Source organism: Bubalus kerabau, chromosome 3 (genome assembly GCF_029407905.1).
Source record: "Bubalus kerabau isolate K-KA32 ecotype Philippines breed swamp buffalo chromosome 3, PCC_UOA_SB_1v2, whole genome shotgun sequence".
Taxonomy (NCBI): domain Eukaryota; kingdom Metazoa; phylum Chordata; class Mammalia; order Artiodactyla; family Bovidae; genus Bubalus; species Bubalus kerabau.
The window spans coordinates 187,383,612-187,403,282 of NC_073626.1; the positions used below are offsets into that span (position 1 = coordinate 187,383,612).

Here is a 19,671-nt window from a genome sequence, read left to right on the forward strand (position 1 = left end):
CCACGTAGTGTCTGTTCCTGTTAGTGAGTAATCAGCAAAGCAGACCTTTCCCTTTTTCCTCGGACGACAGGGTGTCTAAACTGCATTGTGTCCACCACGCTGCGTGGTCTGCTGCCTTCGCCCTGAGAAGGGTTTCCCTGTAACGGCTCTCGTTACTCTCTCAGCTCCAGCCTCGGACGATGAGGGCAGCACGGCTGCGACGGACGGCTCCACCCTGCGGACCTCCCCTGCCGAGCACGGGGGCAGTGTGGGCTCGGAGAGCGGGGGCAGTGCCGTGGACTCGGTGGCTGGCGAGCACAGCGGTAATGTGGCTGGAGGCCCTGACCTCCTTGGGCAGAGGGTGGGGGCAAAGTAGGCACCCTGCCTGGGCCCTGGGGTTGGTCTCAGCAGAGGGAAGTTTAACAGTCTGTTAGTGGAAGAAAGCAATGATGTACGTAATTCCAAATCATGATTCCTTTAAGACAACTATGGTATGACTTTGAAATCAGTCATGCTGTGGTTTTTTGCTTCTCTCGTTGCGGGGAGAGATTTGGGGCAGTCCTGCTGTTCACAGCCTGGTGTGTTAATAGAGCAGGCCATCTGTGCTCGCTGGTGGGGACGGGGCTCGAAAATGAGGAAGCATGACAGAGCCATTTTGGTTTGATCTTAAAAAATCAGTCTTTGTTTAAAAATTGGATATGAACTTTTTTTTGTGAAAGAGATACAGAGTAGCTGATAATTTTCTAGAGTCCCAAATCAGTATACGCTTCCTCTGAAATACGAGATGGAAATATATCAGCAGCTGAGATTAAGATTAGTCTTGTGGGTGGATCTTACATTCTTTGGGTACCCAGAAAGTCATTTTAGTCATCAAGTGTCACAGGGCCGAAATCGTGATTTCAATCCTTATTGAGCTTTACATAAAAGAAACCATTTTTCTAAAGCTACCACTCAGATAGCTTCGGAATGCACTGGATTTCACCAGGCTCTGCGAGTTTATTAGCTGTTTTTAAACCATTCCCTCTAGTGTCTGGCCGGAGCAGTGCTTACGGCGATGCCACGGCGGAGGGGCATCCGGCGGGACCAGGAAGCGTCAGTTCAAGCACTGGCGCCATCAGCACCACCACCGGGCACCAGGAAGGAGACGGCTCCGAGGGCGAAGGAGAGGGGGACGGGGAAGCAGACGTCCACGCTAGCAACAGGTCAGGGCCGGGCCGCCGGCGCGCAGGGGTCTTTGCTGGGGGCGCGTGTTTGGGGTTCGGCTGATACGCCAGTTGCTGGAGGTGGAGAGGTGACAGTAGCGTGTTTCTTTTGAAGTAAAGGTTACAGACTCAGAAACGGTTTAGAAATGGTGAGAAGCGCCCTAGGCCTGTCTCCTGGTCGTGACTGCAGTTGTATCAAGTCAGCTGCAGAGAAAGTATAAAGTGGTTTTTCTCATGAGGCCTGCCTGTGTCCCTTAACGTGATTGTCATAAAACCATGTGTCCTTATGCAAATGTTTCTTCTTTCGTCATTAACCGTAGACTCATCTTGTACCGTTCTCCTTATAAATGGCACTGTTCTAGGCTCAACAGTGACAGGTATGAAGTGATACGAGCAGTAACTCCTTGTTCAGTGTGTTAGGTGATAGAGAATTAAGACAGCAACTGTCAGTTTACGTCTAGAAATACCCCTGATGCGGCATTTGGCAATTTGAAAGTAATCCATAGAATTCCTAATCCAGCCCCTTTAGAAAATTTTGGTGGTATTTGGTACTGGGTTGGCGGGGTGAATGTATTCTTAACCAAGAGGAGATTAGAGAAATAGAAGAGAAGGAAGGAAAAACCCCAAGAACATACCCAGGTGGCAGTAGTGGTAAAGAGCCCACCCGCCAGGGCAGGAGGCGCAGGACAAGCGGTTTGGTCTCTGGTGAGGAAGATCTCCGGGAGGAGGAAAAGGCAGCCCGCTCCAGTATTCTCGTCTGGAAAACTGCAGGGACGGGGGAGCCTGGCTGGCTACAGTCCATGGATTTGCAAAGAGTTGGATCCAACTGAGCACACACACTTGTGACACGGCGTTTGTTAGCTGCTGCTGCGGCCCAGAGTGACCACCTTAGTGCAGGAGTCAGCGTTTTGAACTGAATGATTTCTATCAGGAAAAGAGTAACTGGAGCAGTCAGGTGTTGGAGGCGTTTTGAGAGGGCATCAAAGAGTATCTCCTCCCTCCCTGTATCCTGCGCTTCCACTTAACTCCTGCAGCACCCCTTTGGGGACGATGACCTCTGGTGGTTAACTGGGGTTAACCCCGTCCCAGCCCTTGAGGCTGTTGCAGAGCCCCAGTGTGAGTTCCCTGAGTCATGCAGCAGACCCCCACCGGCCGGCTGTTCCACATAAAGGGGTGTGTGTGTCTCCATGTTACTCTGCATCCCCCCCACCCTCTCCCCCACTCCCACCCCTGCCTCCACAGTCTCTTCTGTGCGTCTCCACTGCTGCCCCGCACGTAGGTTCATCAGTACTGTCTTTCTAGCTGCCATATATAAGTGTTAATAGATGATATTTGTTTTTCTTTTTCTGACTGACTTCACTCTGTATAAGAGGCTCTAGGTTCAGCCACCTCATTAAAGCTGACTCAGTTGCGTTCATTTTTATGGCCGAGTAATACTCCATCGTATTTATGTACACAGCTTCTCCATCTGCTCGTCTGCCAGTGGACATCCAGGCTGCGTCCGAGTCCTAGCTGGTGTGAACCGTGCTGCAGTGGGCATTGGGATGCGTGGGTCTTTTTGGTTACGGTTCCCGCAGGCTGTATGCCCCATAGTGGCTTACTGTGTTGTATGGTGGTAGTATTCCTACTTTTTTAAGGAGTCTCCATACTGTCTTCCGCAGTGGCTGTATCAATTTACATTCTCACCAACAGTGCAGGAGAGTTCCCTTTTGCCCACATCCTCTCCGGCATTTATTGTTTGTAGATTTTTCTGATGAGGGCCATTCTGACTGGTGTGAGGTGATAGTGACTGGTTTTGACTTCGTTTCTCTAAGAATGAGTGATGTTGAGCGTCTTTTCCCTGTTTATTAGCCGCGTGTATTCTTCTTTGAAGGAGTGTCTGTTTAAGTTTTTTGCCCACTTTTTGACTGGATTGTTTGTTTTTCTGGGATTTGTTTTTTAACTGCTTCACCTAAAAGGCATTTTCTATTTAATCTTTTGTTTTCCTCTTAATGTGATTTCTAGGTTAATTACGTGTGTTCAGATAATGTAATCTTTGTGATTTTTGGTTCTTTGAAGTTTATTTCTTTGAAATATTTTAAATCTAGTCTATTGTTGCTTTTTATCGTTGCTTAACTTTTGAACAGTTAAGTTCGCTTTTAAGTAATGTTAATCACTGATCTACTTGTGTTTGTTTTGCGCTTGTTTCTGTGTTTCTGTTTGTGGTCTTTGTAGCCCTCTTCTGGTTAATTTGCTCTCCAGCCCCACCTCCCCACCTCTGCAAGTTTGGAAGTTGTTCGCTCAGTTTCCAGTCTTGTAATAGTTGTGCTAATCATTTCAATATGCATACTTAACCCAAAACTCAAGTTAACAAGAGCTGTATATTCTTGTAGAAAATATATAAGACTTCTGCATTGAAGACTTTGAAAACTAGTTGAGAGAAAATAAATGAGCGGATATACTGTATTTATGGATAGAAAGATTCATTGTATAAAGATAACAATGTCTCTAAATTGATACATGTTCAGTATAGTCCCAGTCAAAGATCTCAGCTGGCTTTATTGTACGTGTAAGAATCGACAAGCTGATGCTCAAGTTTATTTGGAAGAGTAAAAGACTAAGGTCAACCAAGGCGGTATCGAAGAAAACCCACAGGATTATGAGGACTGCATAGCCGTAGCCTGTTGTAAAGCTGCGTGTTCAGTAAGACAGTGGGATTTTGGTTCAAGGATAGACAAAACAGATTAGTGAAACAGACTGGAATTCAGAAACGGAGTCACACATACACGGCCACCTGATTTATGGCACAGGTGACTCTCCTGTGCGGTGGAGGAAAGGGCGGTCTTTCAGTCAGTGGCAGCGGGTTGGTTGGAAATTAATCTGGAATAAAATGAGTCTTTTTTTCGTTTTATGACCTGATCGTAAACAAAAATCAGTTTCACTGTGGATTTAACCGCATAAGATAGCGCTTCCTGGGTGTCATGTTTTCACTACTGTGCGTTTTTCTTGCGGCGCAGCGGCTTTGCAGTGCTGAGTTAGTTTCTTGCGGCGCAGCGGCTTTGCAGTGCTGTGTTAGTTTTGCTGCACAATGAAGTGAGTCAGTTACACGCATGTGTCTCCTCCCTCTTGACCCCTCGCCCCAAATCTCATCCATCTAGGTCACCACAGAAAACATACTGGTTTTAGAAGACAAAATGTCCTCATAACTTAGGGTTGGCAAAGATTTCTTAAATAAGACACAAAAAGTATTAACTAAAAGGAAAAATAAACAGGACTGTGTTTCAGCAGCTAATGATTTTTTCCTTCTTCTCTCAGCTACTTTTTCCCACAGGCTCCTGGGAGAGGTGGTGTATTTCTGTTACTTTTAGACTCAGGCTGCTGCTTCTGTGGATTTTCCCTGAGGTTCTCACAGAGGACCCTCCCCACTTGCGGCAGAGTCTGGCTGGCCTTTCCCTATTCCAGATGCCTTGTAAAGTCCTAGCAGCCTAGTGCCCAAATTGCTTTCAGAACATCATAGCCTCAACTTTTCAGATGTCCTAAAATCAGTGTCAGGGCTCTCTGCTTACTGTTTTGGATTTTTCTCTTTACTCACCCCTGACCTAATAATTTCTTCATTGCTGGTAATGTCTTTATTGCTTTTATTTTAATTTTGTTTTCAGTGATCTTTCTAAATTCACTTAAATTCTAATTATAGATTTTGATAATTAGACTAATCCTAATTATGAGTTTGGTTATTAGATTAATTCTTATCACAAATTCTGCCTGAATAATCCTGTCTTCTCTAAATAATGACATTTAACTTTTTTCTCTCCAATCTTTATACCTTTTAATTGCCTTTTCTTGCTTTATTGTTTTGGGTCGGACAGAAGTACTGATGTGGAAAACCCTATCTCATTCCCAGAAAAAAGGTTTACCATTTTACTGTTAAGTATGATGTTAACTGGAGGGTTTTCTAGGATATTATCTATCAAATTTTGTTTCTAGTTTGCTGGGAGATATTTTACCTTGGAGATAGTGAAGGACAGGGAAGCCTAGCGTGTTGCATTCCTTGGGGTCACAAAGCGTCAGATACAACTTAGTTGACTGAACAAACACAGTTTTATCTCAAATTGGTTTTTGAAGCTTTCCAGTTGCTTTTGTTCAGAGAAGGCAATGGCACCCCACTCCAGGACTCTTGCCTGGAAAATCCCATGGACGGAGGAGCCTGGTGGGCTGCAGTCCATGGGGTCGCACAGAGTCAGACACGACTGAGCGACTTCCCTTTCACTTTTCACTTTCATGCATTGGAGAAAGAAATGGCAACCCACTCCAGTGTCCTTGCCTGGAGAATCCCAGGGACGGGGGAGCCTGGTGGGCTGCCGTCTCTGGGGTCGCACAGAGTCGGACACGACTGAAGCGACTTAGCAGCAGCAGCAGTTGCTTTTGTTGCACTTAGTTGATTATATGTCTTTTCTCCTTTATTCTTTTTAAGGTTGTAAATTACAGTAATTGATATTTTCCATTATTAAACCAACATTCTGGGGACACCTAATCATGGTATCTTATCCTTTGTATCACTGGATTTGATTTGCTAATATTTTATTTAGGCCTGTTCTTTTTCTTCTTTGAAACATTTTTGTCAGGTGTCGATATTCATGTTATTCTGGCCTCATAAAGTAAGTGAGGATATGTTTCCCCTTTTCTGTTCTCCACAAAATGTTGTATAAGATTGGTTTTATTTCCTCTATAAATTCTTAGAAAAATTGATCTGTGGAATCATCTGCATCTAGACTTCCTTTAAGAGAAGACTTAACTGTAGATTCATTCTTTAAATGATACAGAAGTATTTTTGTTCCTTCATGTGTCAATTTTTGTATATTGTGCATTTCAAGGAGTTTGTTCATTTTATTGTCATGAAGTTGTTCATAATATATTTTATTATCCTTTTAATGCTTTTAGGAATTGTGATGATACCCCTTTTTTTCATTTTGGGCACTGGTAACATTTTTTTCCCCCCAAAGTCAGTCTTGCTAGAAATTACCAACTTTATAAAGTACCAGTTTTTCTTAAGTTTTTGGCTTAGATTGTTCTCTGTTGTATACCTGCTTTCTGTTTCATTTCTACTCTTTATTGTTTCCTTTTTCTCTTACTAGCTTTTTCATTTTATTATCTTTTTTTTGGTGGTGGGTTAACTTTCCTTTTTTTTTTAAGCTTTTTAAGATGGTTAAATCATCCATTTTTAACCTTTCTTTTTCTATATTTATTTGAAGTTATATATTTCTTTCTAAAATTCCCTTTAAATATTATTTTGATGTGTTGTATTTTCATTGCTATTCAGTTCAAAATGGTCTCGAAATTCTTTTGTGATTAAAGTTTTGATCCATGGGGTATTTAGAAATATGTTGCCGAATTTCCAAACATTTGAGGGTTTTCTAATTATTTTTTTGTTATTGATGTATAGTTTAATTTACTGTGGCTGGGGAATATACTGTGTAATTGTGATCATTTGAAATTTCTTGAGACTCATCACGTATACAATGATGTTACGTATTTTTACTGTTTTCAGTTACGTTTAGCTAGAGGGTCAATTTAGGTAACTTCCCCATATTGCTAATGGAATTTGCTAAAGTTGTTTTAAATTAACGTTATATTTCAGGAATAAGTTAATTAGGGAATTGTTAAGTGACGTTTAAAAATAATATAATAACTGAGTTGCTTTTACTTGAAGTTGTGAGGAGGAAATTGTAATTTTTGGTACAGTGTGTAATTTTTTTTTCGTGAAAAAGCTCCATCTTAAGAGTTTGAAAAGTCAGTAGTCTGGCATGATCTTGGTCCAGGTCAAGACTCTGCTCGTTATGTTGACTTTTTCCTCTGTGTGTATATTTACATGCACACTTTCCAAACCTGAGGATTTTAACCTTTCTCAAAACTTGTGGCTTCACCCTAAAATATCGAGCTCTTGCTGTCATCTCACCTTCTGTCACTGGCGCCTCACTGGTTCCTTAGCAGTTTTTATTCATTTGTCTTCCCCGCCGAGCTGGTCTAATTATTCAAAGATGCATGCACGGGCTTTTGTGTATTACTGTATTCTGAAGGTCGTTTGGCTCATTCTTTCACGTTCTTTTTAGGATGATTGCCATTTATTATTCAAGTCTCTATTTTTATTCAGGCTTTTATTATTTTGAAAATATTTTGGATACCGGTTAGGGTATGTCATACATGATAATCACACTTTAAAAAAAATGTAGGCACATGGCTTCTTACGCACAGTCCGTAAAGTAAAACGAAGCAAAATGGTTAAATGAGAGTAAATCCATTAATTGATTCAGCAAATGCACTGTTGATCTGTGTAAGATTGTGTTAGGTGAGACGGCCACCCAGCTTGTTCACAACCCCCTGATTGATTTTCATGGTGGTCCTCTTCACTCTTTTTTAAGGATCTGTGTCTTTCCGGCTGAGCTGGGTCTTCGTTGCTGTGCATGAGCCCTCTCTAGCTGTGGCCAGTGGGGCTGTGCTCCAGTTGTGGCCTGCTGGCTTCTCGTTGGAGGGCGGCTTCTCTTGCTGCCAAGCGCTGGCCTTGGGGCCCATGGGCTCAGTGGTTGGAGTGCTCGGGCTTAGTTGCCACACAGCATATGGGGTCTTCCCAAACGAGGGACCACGCTGCTGTGGCCCGCGTTACAAGGTGAGTTCTTAGCAGATGGACCAGCAGGACCGGCCCGTATCGGCCCTCGTGAGCCGGCGTATTCACTGGAGCTGCCCACACACCCACCGCAGGAGCCCAGGTGTGTGTTGGCGCAGGAAGAGGCAGGGTCGTGGCCCGCTGTGTATGTGGGACGGCTCACGTTTCTTGTACTAATGTTGAGATTGAAGTTTACACTAGGAAAAGGATGGCTACGCTGTGAGAGGGCAGAGCAGTGACTAGCCTTCCTAATGACTTGGGAAGCAAGAGGAAAGGGTGGGTCACTGTGCAGCTGAGTGACATGAAATGTGTCGATGGGCCCCCGGCCATCTTGGCGGCGGCTCTTGGGTGGGGCGTCCCGCATCTAAGGCAGGAAGATGGTGGCCGCAAAGAAGACGAAAAAGTCACTGGAGTCGATCAACTCTAGGCTCCAGCTGGTTATGAAAAGTGGAAAGTACGTGCTGGGGTACAGACAGACTCTGAAAATGATCAGACAAGGCAAAGCGAAACTGGTCATCCTCGCCAACAACTGCCCAGCCTTGAGGAAATCTGAAATAGAGTATTATGCCATGTTGGCCAAAACTGGTGTCCATCACTACAGTGGCAATAATATTGAATTGGGCACAGCATGTGGAAAATACTACCGAGTATGCACACTGGCTATCATTGATCCAGGTGATTCTGATATTATTAGAAGCATGCCAGAACAGACGGGTGAAAAGTAAATCATGTACAATTTTTCTTTAATAAAACTGGCCAGAGCTTGTTTTAAAAAAAAAAAAGAAAAAAAAGAAATGTGTCGATGGGAGGATTCCAGAAAATGATGGCTGGAGGCAGAATAGGGCCACCCGTTGAAAAAAGCCATAAAGCCTACTGTGGAAGGTTTAAGTAGTGAGAACAACAAGGACCTGATTGCTTGAGCAATATTTTTTGGCTTTCCTGTACGTAAGTTTTCAGTACCATCAGTTGTATCTTGAAACAGTTTGGCTGCACTCTAGCAAAGTGAGGTTTTTCCTTCTGAGTTGCTGTTAATAGTATTCCAAAGGCTTGTCTTAAATGCTAGGATTGTACCTAAGAAGTAGGTTCTTTGTTTACCTTGCTGGCAGGAAGAAAGAACTATATATTCAGCTGCCTAGTGTTTGTGTATTAGCTCATGTTTTGTGTATCTTCCCTGGTCTTTTAGGCTGCACATGGTCCGTCTGATGCTGTTGGAGAGACTACTGCAAACTCTGCCCCAGTTACGAAGTGTTGGAGGTGTCCGGGCCATCCCGTACATGCAGGTATCCCGCAGTTCACCTGGGTCTGTCACATCATAGGTGGATATCGTTAAGCATGCTCACACTTCTCCCGCCGAGCCTCTGAGAGACTTTGTTTGGTATTAGGTCCTAGAATAATGGAATATAATTTTGAATTGCAGGTTACAGCCCTTCATTTTATAAATGAGAAGACCAAGGATCAGAGAATTAAAAATAATGTCTACAGCCACCCAGCTAGTTACTGACAGAGCCGGGAACAAAAGTCTGCTCCAGAGAGCCTTAGTGTCTGTCTAGTATGTCTTTCTTGATGTTAGTGTTAGAGCGAGGTCTGCTAGCTGCCTTGCTCTGAGGCAGAATTGTTCTTTAGCACAGCACAGTGCTGTATCTTAAGCCACTTGGATTGGATATAATGTCGGCTAGTCAGTCAGTTGTGCAGACTTCTTGCAGAACGTTTTCTGCGTTGCCAAGGGTAGCATATACCATCATTTGATTTCTCTGACTCTGGACCCTTCACCTTGGTTACCTTAGGATTTCAAACCTTTCCATGGACTGTAGTTCCAGTTGACAGGGCAGGCAGGAGGATTGGGATTCCATGTGAAACACTTGGTGTTTAGAGTTGTTGCTCTTTAGGGAATTGGCTTTCACGTTTTGCCTCTCTCTTGACCCGCAGGTCATTCTGATGCTCACTACAGATCTGGATGGGGAAGACGAGAAAGACAAGGGGGCCCTGGACAACCTGCTCTCCCAGCTGATTGCCGAACTGGGCATGGACAAGAAGGTGACATTTGAGAGTCATTGTTTGAGGAGCAGTAACTGAGATCAGTTTTTTTTCTTCCTCTCTCAGAGAAACTTCACCAAGTCACAGGGGGTGACTCTCCACTGAGGCCCCCAGTTTGCAGATCCATTAGAAATGTTTTCCGTGTGTACTTTGGCCCAGGCATACTTTTGTGGATCTGGCTATAAATGAGGAGCAAGGCCAGGTCATGGCCCTTGTGGCCCTTTTGTAGCTCCACGAGGTGAAAATGATAAATAGATTGTTTGTATCTTGGCCTCAGGCAGTGGCACCCCACTCCAGTACTCTTGCCTGGAAAATCCCATGGATGGAGGAGCCTGGTGGGCTGCAGTCCATGGGGTCGCGAAGAGTCAGACACGACTGAGCGACTTCCCTTTCACTTTCCACTTTCGTGCATTGGAGAAGGAAATGGCAACCCACTCCAGTGTTCTTGCCTGGAGAATCCCAGGGACGGGGGAGCCTGGTGGGCTGCCGTCTCTAGGGTCGCACAGAGTTGGACACGACTGAAGCGACTCAGCAGCAGCAGCAGCTGCAAGGTGTGTCAGGCTCCAGGGTGGCCAGGTACCTAGACCGCAGGTGCATTGGAGCATGTTTGGTCTGATTCCACGTGAGAACCATTTAGCGCTGATAGGAGGGCGGGCATCTCGTTGAGAGGGTGCCTCAGGTCAACGCCATCGTGGGCCCCTGGCCCCCCGCTTGCAGGACGTCTCCAGGAAGAGCGAGCGCAGTGCCCCGAACGAGGTGCACTTGGTGCTGATGCGGCTCCTGAGCGTCTTCATGTCCAGGACCAAGTCCGGATCCAAGGCTTCCGTATGCGAGGTGTGTTGCTCTGGGCTAATGGCTGCGGGGAAGCAAAGGGGATTGTGTGTTTGGTGCCAGGGCAGCGGGCAGAGGCGACCTCTCTCACCGAGTAAGGGTGTTGGCACTCGGGAGGAGTGAGAGTCTAAGCTGTCACCTCTTCAGGAGCAAAGCTTCCACCTTTTTCAGAATCCCTTCCAAGCTCTGATCTTTTCCAACAATCCCTCCAATGGAGGGGGTTAAAGGGTTTGGAAGTTCCATTATTGAAAAGCAGGAGACTGTTCTGCAAGCTGCAGAGTGGCTAAGAGGATTCCTCTGCTGTATGTTGCTATAAGGTATGGTAATAAAGCAGAGAGAAAGCAGTGCGTGCGTGGTGGAAAGGAGATTAACACAAAGCAGAGAAGGTAGAAATGGAGGCTGAACTGCATCCAATCTTAATGAGCTTATGAGCTGTGGGGGCTGCTGGGATTTGCAAGGCTCTCCTAATGGTTTTATTTACAGTAGCTTTTCCCCTGCCTTTTTATTTGTGTGATCACTCACCCCATCTCCTTTGGAAGGTAGTTCTGTGGGAAGAGCCCCTACTGGGAGGGTGGGGTTGCTGAGAAATGCCTATAGTGGAAAGTTTTCTCTCTTCTTAAAATAAATAGGCTTCTTTTCTAGGTGCCCAAGGAGCAAGAGAAAACCTCTCCCCTCCAGGTGGAAGGGTTATCTAATTCTTGCCTCCTTGGCCTCTGGCACATATGTGTTCGGAGATTAGATTTGGGAACTGGTGTGTCTTTATTTTCTCTTACCATGCTGTTGTGCAGAAGACTTGGGGAAATGTTTGAGCTCGTTGGGAAATTTTTAAATTAAGAGATGGACTCACTTTCACGACAGCTAGTTCTCAGAGTGTCGTGAGCGCGTTCCTGCTCTCAGGCTCAGCTGGACTGCACTCTGGTCTGCTGGCCGTTCTTACCTTCTCCCTGCTTCTCTGCAGTCGTCTTCCCTCATCTCGAGCGCCACGGCCGCCGCCCTGCTGAGCTCCGGGGCTGTGGACTACTGCCTGCACGTGCTCAAGTCCCTGCTGGAGCACTGGAAGAGCCAGCAGAGCGACGAGGAGCCCGTGGCCACCAGCCAGTTGCTGAAACCACACACCACATCGTCCCCGCCTGACATGAGCCCGTTCTTCCTCCGCCAGTATGTGAAGGTGAGGGCCATGCCTGGGCAGGGAGCCCCTCCTCTCCCTCCCCTGGGCTCCGTGTCATCACTCCCCCGGAGTGGCGCCAAAGGAGCCCAGGATGTCCCTCACTCCCCTGCTGTCACCACAGACGCTTTAGCACTCTGGTTTAGAAGACGGGCTTTTTCTGGTCGGATGAGTCTGGGAACACATCCCTGGGAATATGCGTTCCCACCTACCACTGTGAAACTTCCAGAAGTCCTGTCTAACTTTTACTAAGCCTCAGTTTGTACTTCTGGAAGATGAGCACACACAGAGTATCTGCTTTATAGAGCTGTTGGGAGCCTCGGATGTTTGGAAAGCACAGGGCCCAGCACATCCCAGAGCTCGCTAGATGTTAATTATCATCCCCATTCTGTCCCATTGAAATCCACACAGCAGAGCAGGATGGCCTGGGCTGGGTGTGCTGCTCACTGCATGCTCAGAACTGCCTTAAAGAGTACGGAAGTAAAACAGGACAGAAAATGTGAACCTGAGCACGTCCTTCTCTTTTTGTGTAATCCTTTGATGGTTTTCCGTAGCTCTTTGGCCAAAAAGTTCTTGGTAGATCCAGCTGTCTGCTTAACTCTTTGTCGTCTGCAACACTCCTGCATGCGGCGCCGCTGGTCTCTGCGCCTCCCCCAGGGTATATGCCCTTCTGAAGTTCTTTCCTCTCCTTCTGCATCCCTTCTGTCCCTCGTCAGTTCCAAGGCGTTCCCTGGTGGCTCAGGTGGTAAAGAATCTGCCTGCCATGCAAGAGACGTCGGTTTGATACCTGAGTCGGGAAGACCCCCTGGAGAAGGCATAGGCTACCCACTCCAGTATTCTTGGGCTTCCCTGGTAGCTCAGCTGGTAAAGAATCCGCCTCCAATGCGGGAGACCTGAGTTTGATCCCTGGGTTGGGAAGATCCTCTGGAGAAGGGAACAGCTACCCACTCCAGTATTCTGGCCTGGAGAATTCCATGGACTGTGTATGGTCCATGGGGCCGCAAAGAGTCGGACACGACTGAGTGACATTCACTTTTCACTTTTTAAGACGCAGCTCACACACTGGGTCCTTCCACAGCATACACTTTGCCACGCTCCAGTCTGAGCCTTTCCCTGGGTCCCAGAGCACCCTGACCACACATGTGGGGTCTTCCCCTCCAGGCTCACATCACGCCCCTGTTTTATTCCTCTTCACACTTCCAGTGTTTGGTACAGATCTGATAGCAACTGGGGATTGACTGCAGGGCACAGTGACTCTGCAGACTCTCAGGGAGCACACGGTTTGTAGGGTAGCCATGGTTCCCCCGTCCACGAGTCTCCCAGTGATCCTTGACACCCTGTTTCTTACAGAAGTACGATCATCATCGTATTTGGTTCGTATTTGGAAAGCTTTGGTTCTAGGGAATGGAATACATCTCTCATAGAAAGTCAGACATCCTTTTCCTTTACTCTTTCTTCAGTTTTTTCCTGTTCTAGCTCTGATTTTTGTGTAAGCAGAGTAAAATCAATCCAGTGTCAAAAACCAGAGTGCAATGTTAGAACTTTTAAGCGTGGTGAGATCTGTTGCCACTCTAAGCTCTGCATGTGATGGAATTGCCCCAGAGCCCAGGGTCTTCCGGGTTTGGGAACTAAACTGTCAGTCAGCGACGGCTCCAGCTTTGGAGGCCGCCATTTACTGTCTCCATCATAACGTGTTCCTGTGGAGCAGACCAGCCTTTCTCCTGGCTGCAGTCACGGAAGAGCCTCAGTCATGGCTTTTCCACACGTGTTCTTCCCCAGGGCCATGCTGCTGATGTGTTCGAGGCCTATACTCAGCTTCTGACGGAGATGGTGCTGAGACTGCCGTACCAAATCAAAAAGATCGCCGACACCAACTCGCGAATCCCACCTCCTGTCTTTGATCACTCATGGTTTTACTTTCTCTCAGAGGTAAGTGAGGGTCCCAGTCGAGGAGAGGACATGGACTATGACTGCCTCTGTGGGCCCCTTGCACCCCAACTCGCACGTGGTATTTCCCCCAGCAGAGCCCCTCCCACCACTGAGGTCGTGCTCCTCCTGAGCGTACCATATGGTGACGCCGTGGGAGCTGTGTGTCAGAACAGGCCATCCACTTTAGCGTCTGATTCTGTACCTTTAACATCCCCCACACGTGGTGACGATGGCCATGTTTAATAGCTGGGACTCTGTCTGGAAAACAGAAGGTATACTAGTTAAGTGAACTGAGAGATTTTAATATACAGAGTTGGTTAAACAGCCACTGAAGAACCAAGAAGATAACAAGGGAACACTGAGGTAACACAAAGGTAGTAACTGTGGGAAGCAGCTGCCGCAATCCTGCCAGGGAAGAGGAGAGCCCTGGTGCATCTGGCGGGGGCTGCTGTGGGACTGCAGGAGCTCTGAAGGGGAGTGAGGTGGCTGACTCTGGGAGTTCTGGAAGAAGCCCAGGAGCAGGACCGCCTGGACTTGGCCAGTCCTTGGCTGTGGAGACGCTGGAGGCTGCAGGGTGCAGGGCTGCCGCGGGGACAGCGGGTGGACGGGCAGGCGCAGGCGCAGGCGCCTTCTCTCCTCCCGCTCCCTGGTGTCCTCATCCCGTGCTCCCCGCCGGCAGGGCGTCAGAGGGGGCTGCTGCAGAGCAGCGGCACGGGCAGCCTGGTTCTGGACCGCACACCGCAGAGCAGGCTGGAGCCTGGAGGAACGTGGCTAAGTAACCCACAGAGCCCGCCTGGGGTTAACTCCACAAGAATAATGTTAGCAAACCCCAAATGACCAGTTCAAATTGTAGAGGTACAACAACCCAACTTTTTTCCCCTCTATTTAACCTGAAAGATTCTGAAAGTTTTTTCCTTGTAGTTTCACTCTGGGCGGACTGGAGTGGAGACCAGCTTCCTTGTAGATTCCTAAGTACTACCACGAGGAATAGCAGGAATATTGCCGTTTTTCCCTTTTTAATGTTTTTCTTTCTCCTGGTCCTTGTAAGGAATACAAAAGCTAGCTCAACTGTGAGGAAGTAGCTTGGTTCATGGTTTTTTTCTTTTGAAGTCCAGGGTGCCATGGCCGGTATGGATACAGTCCCTGAGTCCCTGACTCTGTGTTGTCTCTCCTCTCAAGTACCTGATGATCCAGCAGACTCCATTTGTGCGCCGGCAAGTCCGCAAACTTCTGCTCTTCATCTGTGGGTCAAAGGAGAAGTACCGCCAGCTCCGCGATCTGCACACCCTGGACTCCCACGTGCGAGGGATCAAGAAGCTGCTCGAGGAGCAGGGCATCTTCCTCCGGGCGAGTGTGGTCACGGCCAGCTCCGGCTCCGCCCTGCAGTATGACACACTCATCAGCCTGGTACGGCCGTGCCGGGGGTGGGGGGACAGGGAGAGGCTTGGCCAGGTGGTCAAAGGATGGAGCCGTGCACACAGGGCTTCCCGGATCAGGGTCGATCCATCGTACCCGACTGCTGTACCACACGTAATTGGCTTCAGGGTCTGCAGTTTCCCCTCCCTGTGTCCGCCCTCGCTGGGCAGTGGTTCCTCTGTCATGAGAAGGGTTGACTAACTGTGTCATTTGCTCACATTGTGGGCAGGATCAACCCATGGTTTGTGCATCTCTCGTTTTTGTCCTGGAATACTACAGAAATGATGTATTACCACCTAATACCAGTTGTTTGACTTTGGGGTATAGATTGCATGATTGCATAGGAAAATCTAGAAAGAACGTCTTCAGTATTAAAGACTCCTAAGGCAATGGCAACCCACTCCAGTACTCTTTGCCTGGAAAATCCCATGGACGGAGGAGCCTGGTAGGCTGTAGTCCATGGGGTCATGAAGAGTCGGACACTTACTGAATGACTTCACTTTCACTTTTCACTTTCATGCATTGGAGAAGGAGATGGCAACCCACTCCAGTGTCCTTGCCTGGAGAATCCCAGGGACGGGGGAGCCTGGTGGGCTGCCGTCTCTGGGGTCGCACAGAGTCGGACACGACTGAAGCAACTTAGCAGCAGCAGCAGTTCAGGGCTCTTACTATAGTGCTCTTAGCAAAAAAAAAAATAAACTAGATTATAGTGTTTGTGGTCCAAGCCTACCTTTGCTGCTGCATTATTTCAGGGGTTGAAGGACCCCTGAAAACAAAGGGCCTTTGTGAGGTGGGGCGGTAAATGAAGGGGGCTCAGTAGGGGCCGGAACGTGCGGGCCTCGGTCCTAGGTTTACTAGGGTCAACCTCGCACAGAGGACAAGGGTCTATAACCCAAAGCCGGGGAGAGGACCCTGAAGGCAGCAGGTGTGGGTCATTGCTTCTGCTCGGTTTCTGTTGCAGATGGAACACCTGAAGGCCTGTGCGGAGATTGCTGCCCAGCGCACCGTCAACTGGCAGAAGTTCTGCATCAAGGACGACTGTAAGCAATGCCTCTCCACTTGGTTGCTCTTCATTCGTTCATTGCTTCAAGAACTATTCATCGAGGCCCCTGTAGGCCAAGCATTAAACTGGGTGTTAGAGATAGAGCCATGAGCAAGCTAGACAGACAGCACTCTGCCCAGCAAAGAAGACAAGACCTCCAAGACTGAGAAGGGCCCGTAGAGAGAATGGGGGTGCTGTGGGGGCACAGGGTAGGTATCTGCTGGAAGGTCAGCAGTATCTGCTGTAGGTATCCGGTGATCCGCTGATGAGGAGAGTCACTGTCTTCGTAGAAGTTGGGGCTGGGAGCCAGTCTCTGAGTCGTTGCTGCAGGACTCGTCAGGGTCTCCACAGTTGTGAACCCTTCTGGGTGACCCCCCGTGCAGCCCTTGGGCAGGCAGCCAGGAGGAGGGGGGCAGCCTGGTGTCTGGAGCAGCCGCCCCGTGCCTGTGTGAGCCGCGTGGAGCTGAGCCCCCCTCTCCTCTGCCCGCAGCTGTCCTGTACTTCCTCCTGCAAGTCAGCTTCCTGGTGGACGAGGGGGTGTCCCCCGTGCTGCTACAGCTGCTCTCCTGTGCCCTGTGTGGCAGCAAGGTGCTTGCTGCGCTGGCGGCCTCAGCAGGCTCCTCCAGCACCTCCTCGTCCTCTGCCCCCGCGGCCGCCAGCTCTGGACAAGCCGCGGCTCAGCCCAAGTCGTCCACGAAGAAGAGCAAGAAGGAGGAGAAGGAGAAGGAGAAAGAGGGTAAGGACCACCTCCTTGGTGATGAGGGTGATGTGTTCTCATCTCTCTGGGAGCACACCGTTTATCCCCTTCCTCTGAAAGGGTTTTCACCCTCATCTGTAGAGACCTAAGACCCAGGTGCCCCCCGGGGCCTGCTCTTGGTCTCATTTTGAGTTAGGTTCAAGGTGACCCCGTAAAGAGTGTGACTTCCCATGGCAAGTGTGTGTAACGGGAAAGGCCAGAGGTGCGCTGAATATTTTCACCAGCCCCGGGTGGAGCGATTGTCAGCATTAAATGGAGCTGTGTCAGTTAGTAACTGTGCCTCGTAAGCTGCCAGGTGCTTTATAGATGGATGCTGTAGTCATCTTTAGCTGACTCCTTGCCATCAGAAAGGTGAAAGCTTTGCTGTGTCCCTGCTTTTCATGATCCTTGGAGGCCTGAGACAGGTGTGGAGATGGTGCACATTCCCCCGTTAATTATTCAGATGCCTCTGCGCAGGTCTGTAGGAATGTTGACTGCATTAGGTGGCAGGCTTTTGAAAGGAAAGTCCTTCAGCGTGACTGCCTTTGTTCAGGGCCAGGTTTATCCTCTGCTTTGATTGGTGGCATTATTTTATTTGGGGCTGACTGTTTGTCCCCTAGTAAACAACTGAAAAGTGAAAGTCTCTCAGTTGTGTCCGACTCTTTGTTGCCTCATGGAGTATACAGTCCATGGAATTCTCCAGGCCCGGATACTGGAGTGGGTAGCCTTTCCCTTCTCCAGGAGATCTTCCCAACCCAGGGATCGAACCCAGGTCTCCCGCATTGCAGGTGGATTCTTTATCAGCTGAGCTACCAGGGAAGCCCAAGAATACTGGAGTGGGTAGCCTGTCCCTTCTCCAGGGGATCCAAAGTTGTTTTCAAATTATAACCGTTTTGGCGAAAACTTTTAAGAGACCGCATCCGCTCTCACTCCACTTGAGGACCCTAGACCACTTCTTCCTCAGCCCTCAGCCCTGCTCTCATCTTGCAGGTGAGAGCTCAGGCAGCCAAGAGGACCAGCTGTGCACAGCTTTGGTGAACCAGCTGAACAAATTTGCGGACAAGGAGACCCTGGTCCAGTTCCTGCGTTGCTTCCTCCTGGAGTCTAACTCCTCCTCGGTGCGCTGGCAGGCCCACTGCCTGACTCTGCACATCTACAGGTGGGCCTGGGGCTTGGCTTCGGCAGGCCGCGTGGGGCTGGGCCAGAGCGCGTGGTGCGCTTCTGTCTTGTCTCCATGGCGCGCGCCTGCGGTGCCGTGTCAGCATTTACACCAGTCGGAATCCTCTTGACTATTGCAGATTTCTTCATCAAGTTGTCTGCTTCTTAGCTATTAAACTGATGTCAGAAGGAAGAGGTGAACTGTTGTCCACCAAGAAGACTATGTTTAAAAGTCTGTTAAAAGACCAGACTTGAGTCTTTAGGCTAACAGTACTCAGTTTTTGCCCTTGAGTAATGTCGGAAAATGGGAGTAAACCACCTTCTGAAGACAGGAAAGGATTGTGCTGGATCTGTTTGGGTGGATTGTCCAAAGAGCGGTAGCGCCATTCAGACTTAACCCATAGCTGTGGGGAAAGAGGTACATCACCAAAACAGTGCTTGGGCCTTGTTGATTAAAATGAAGGAACCCCTCGGGCTTTTTTGCTACTGATAAAATGAACTGTCATTTATCTCCAGAAACTCTAGCAAATCTCAACAGGAGCTGCTGCTAGACCTGATGTGGTCCATATGGCCAGAACTCCCAGCCTATGGTCGCAAGGCTGCCCAGTTTGTGGACCTACTGGGATATTTCTCCCTGAAAACCCCACAGACAGAGAAGAAGGTAACAGATAATTGATGGTCAAAAAGGCTTACTTGCCACATTTAACTTTCTTTTCTCTTGAATTAAGAATGTTAGGACTAACCTACATGGGGGTATATGGGTGAAATCTCTTTTTAAGTATGTATTGAGCACTCCCAATATGTATGTCACCTAGAAGATACACACTAGTAAAAAAGCACAATCTGAATTTGGCTTAGCCAGTAGACGTAGATAAAGTGGGGAAGAAAATGCATCTCATTAAAGTTGCTTGGGGAGAAAAGTGGTCCTCTGGTTGTCCTGGCTATCCTGATCACACACCCAAAAGCATTTCTGCAACGAGATAATCATTTCATAGCTTCTCCATAATAACAACATTTCTCTTTCTCCACAAGCTGTAAAAAGATGGCTGCTACTAAGACTGTGGAAACGTCTAAAGGAGATAGAATCCTTTAAACGATTAGGAATTAGGCTCAGCTTTGCGTGATTCTGAATGAGGGCTGGTACTTCCAGGGCAGTAGCAGCTGGAAAGCAGAGGAGAAAAGTCTTTTCTAGTAAGACTTCCCCTTGGGCTTTAACTCTGGTCCTCTGTTGACTTCTGTTTTCAGTTGAAAGAATATTCACAGAAAGCTGTGGAGATTCTTCGGACTCAAAACCATATTCTTACCAACCATCCCAACTCCAACATTTACAAGTGAGTTCTCTTCTGCTTTCTTTCTGTTTGAGGCTCAGTCAACAGTGCAATTGCTGTTTCCACGCTGATTGGCTTGTTACGAAGGTCTCTAGTTTCAAGGGTCTAAGTCTGAATCACATGGTTTACAGGAAATAGCTGCATTTAAAAGAAAAAAAAACCTTTGGAAGACAGTGTTGATTAAAATCTTTTATTGTTTCCCTGGTGTATTAGC

General features: G+C 47.8%; 2 protein-coding genes across 7 annotated transcripts in view; both read left to right on the forward strand.

Moving 5' to 3' along the window:
* Window positions 1–19,671, forward strand: part of UBR4 (ubiquitin protein ligase E3 component n-recognin 4) — a 138,233-nt gene that overhangs the window by 75,114 nt on the left and 43,448 nt on the right. For all 6 annotated transcript variants that reach the window (XM_055574305.1, XM_055574307.1, XM_055574306.1 and 3 more), the window contains 13 exons: window positions 165–302; window positions 1,007–1,181; window positions 9,002–9,098; window positions 9,745–9,852; window positions 10,570–10,686; window positions 11,642–11,851; window positions 13,628–13,777; window positions 14,957–15,184; window positions 16,155–16,233; window positions 16,726–16,971; window positions 17,962–18,130; window positions 18,646–18,790; window positions 19,375–19,460. In XM_055574305.1, the coding sequence (XP_055430280.1) occupies window positions 165–302; window positions 1,007–1,181; window positions 9,002–9,098; window positions 9,745–9,852; window positions 10,570–10,686; window positions 11,642–11,851; window positions 13,628–13,777; window positions 14,957–15,184; window positions 16,155–16,233; window positions 16,726–16,971; window positions 17,962–18,130; window positions 18,646–18,790; window positions 19,375–19,460 (1,948 nt within the window). The remainder of the gene's footprint in view (window positions 1–164; window positions 303–1,006; window positions 1,182–9,001; window positions 9,099–9,744; window positions 9,853–10,569; window positions 10,687–11,641; window positions 11,852–13,627; window positions 13,778–14,956; window positions 15,185–16,154; window positions 16,234–16,725; window positions 16,972–17,961; window positions 18,131–18,645; window positions 18,791–19,374; window positions 19,461–19,671) is intronic.
* On the forward strand, window positions 6,434–8,985 carry LOC129647121 (60S ribosomal protein L30-like). Its single transcript, XM_055574312.1, has one exon. It carries the CDS (start codon window positions 8,196–8,198, stop codon window positions 8,541–8,543), a length of 348 nt encoding a protein of 115 aa, XP_055430287.1. The 5' UTR covers window positions 6,434–8,195; the 3' UTR covers window positions 8,544–8,985.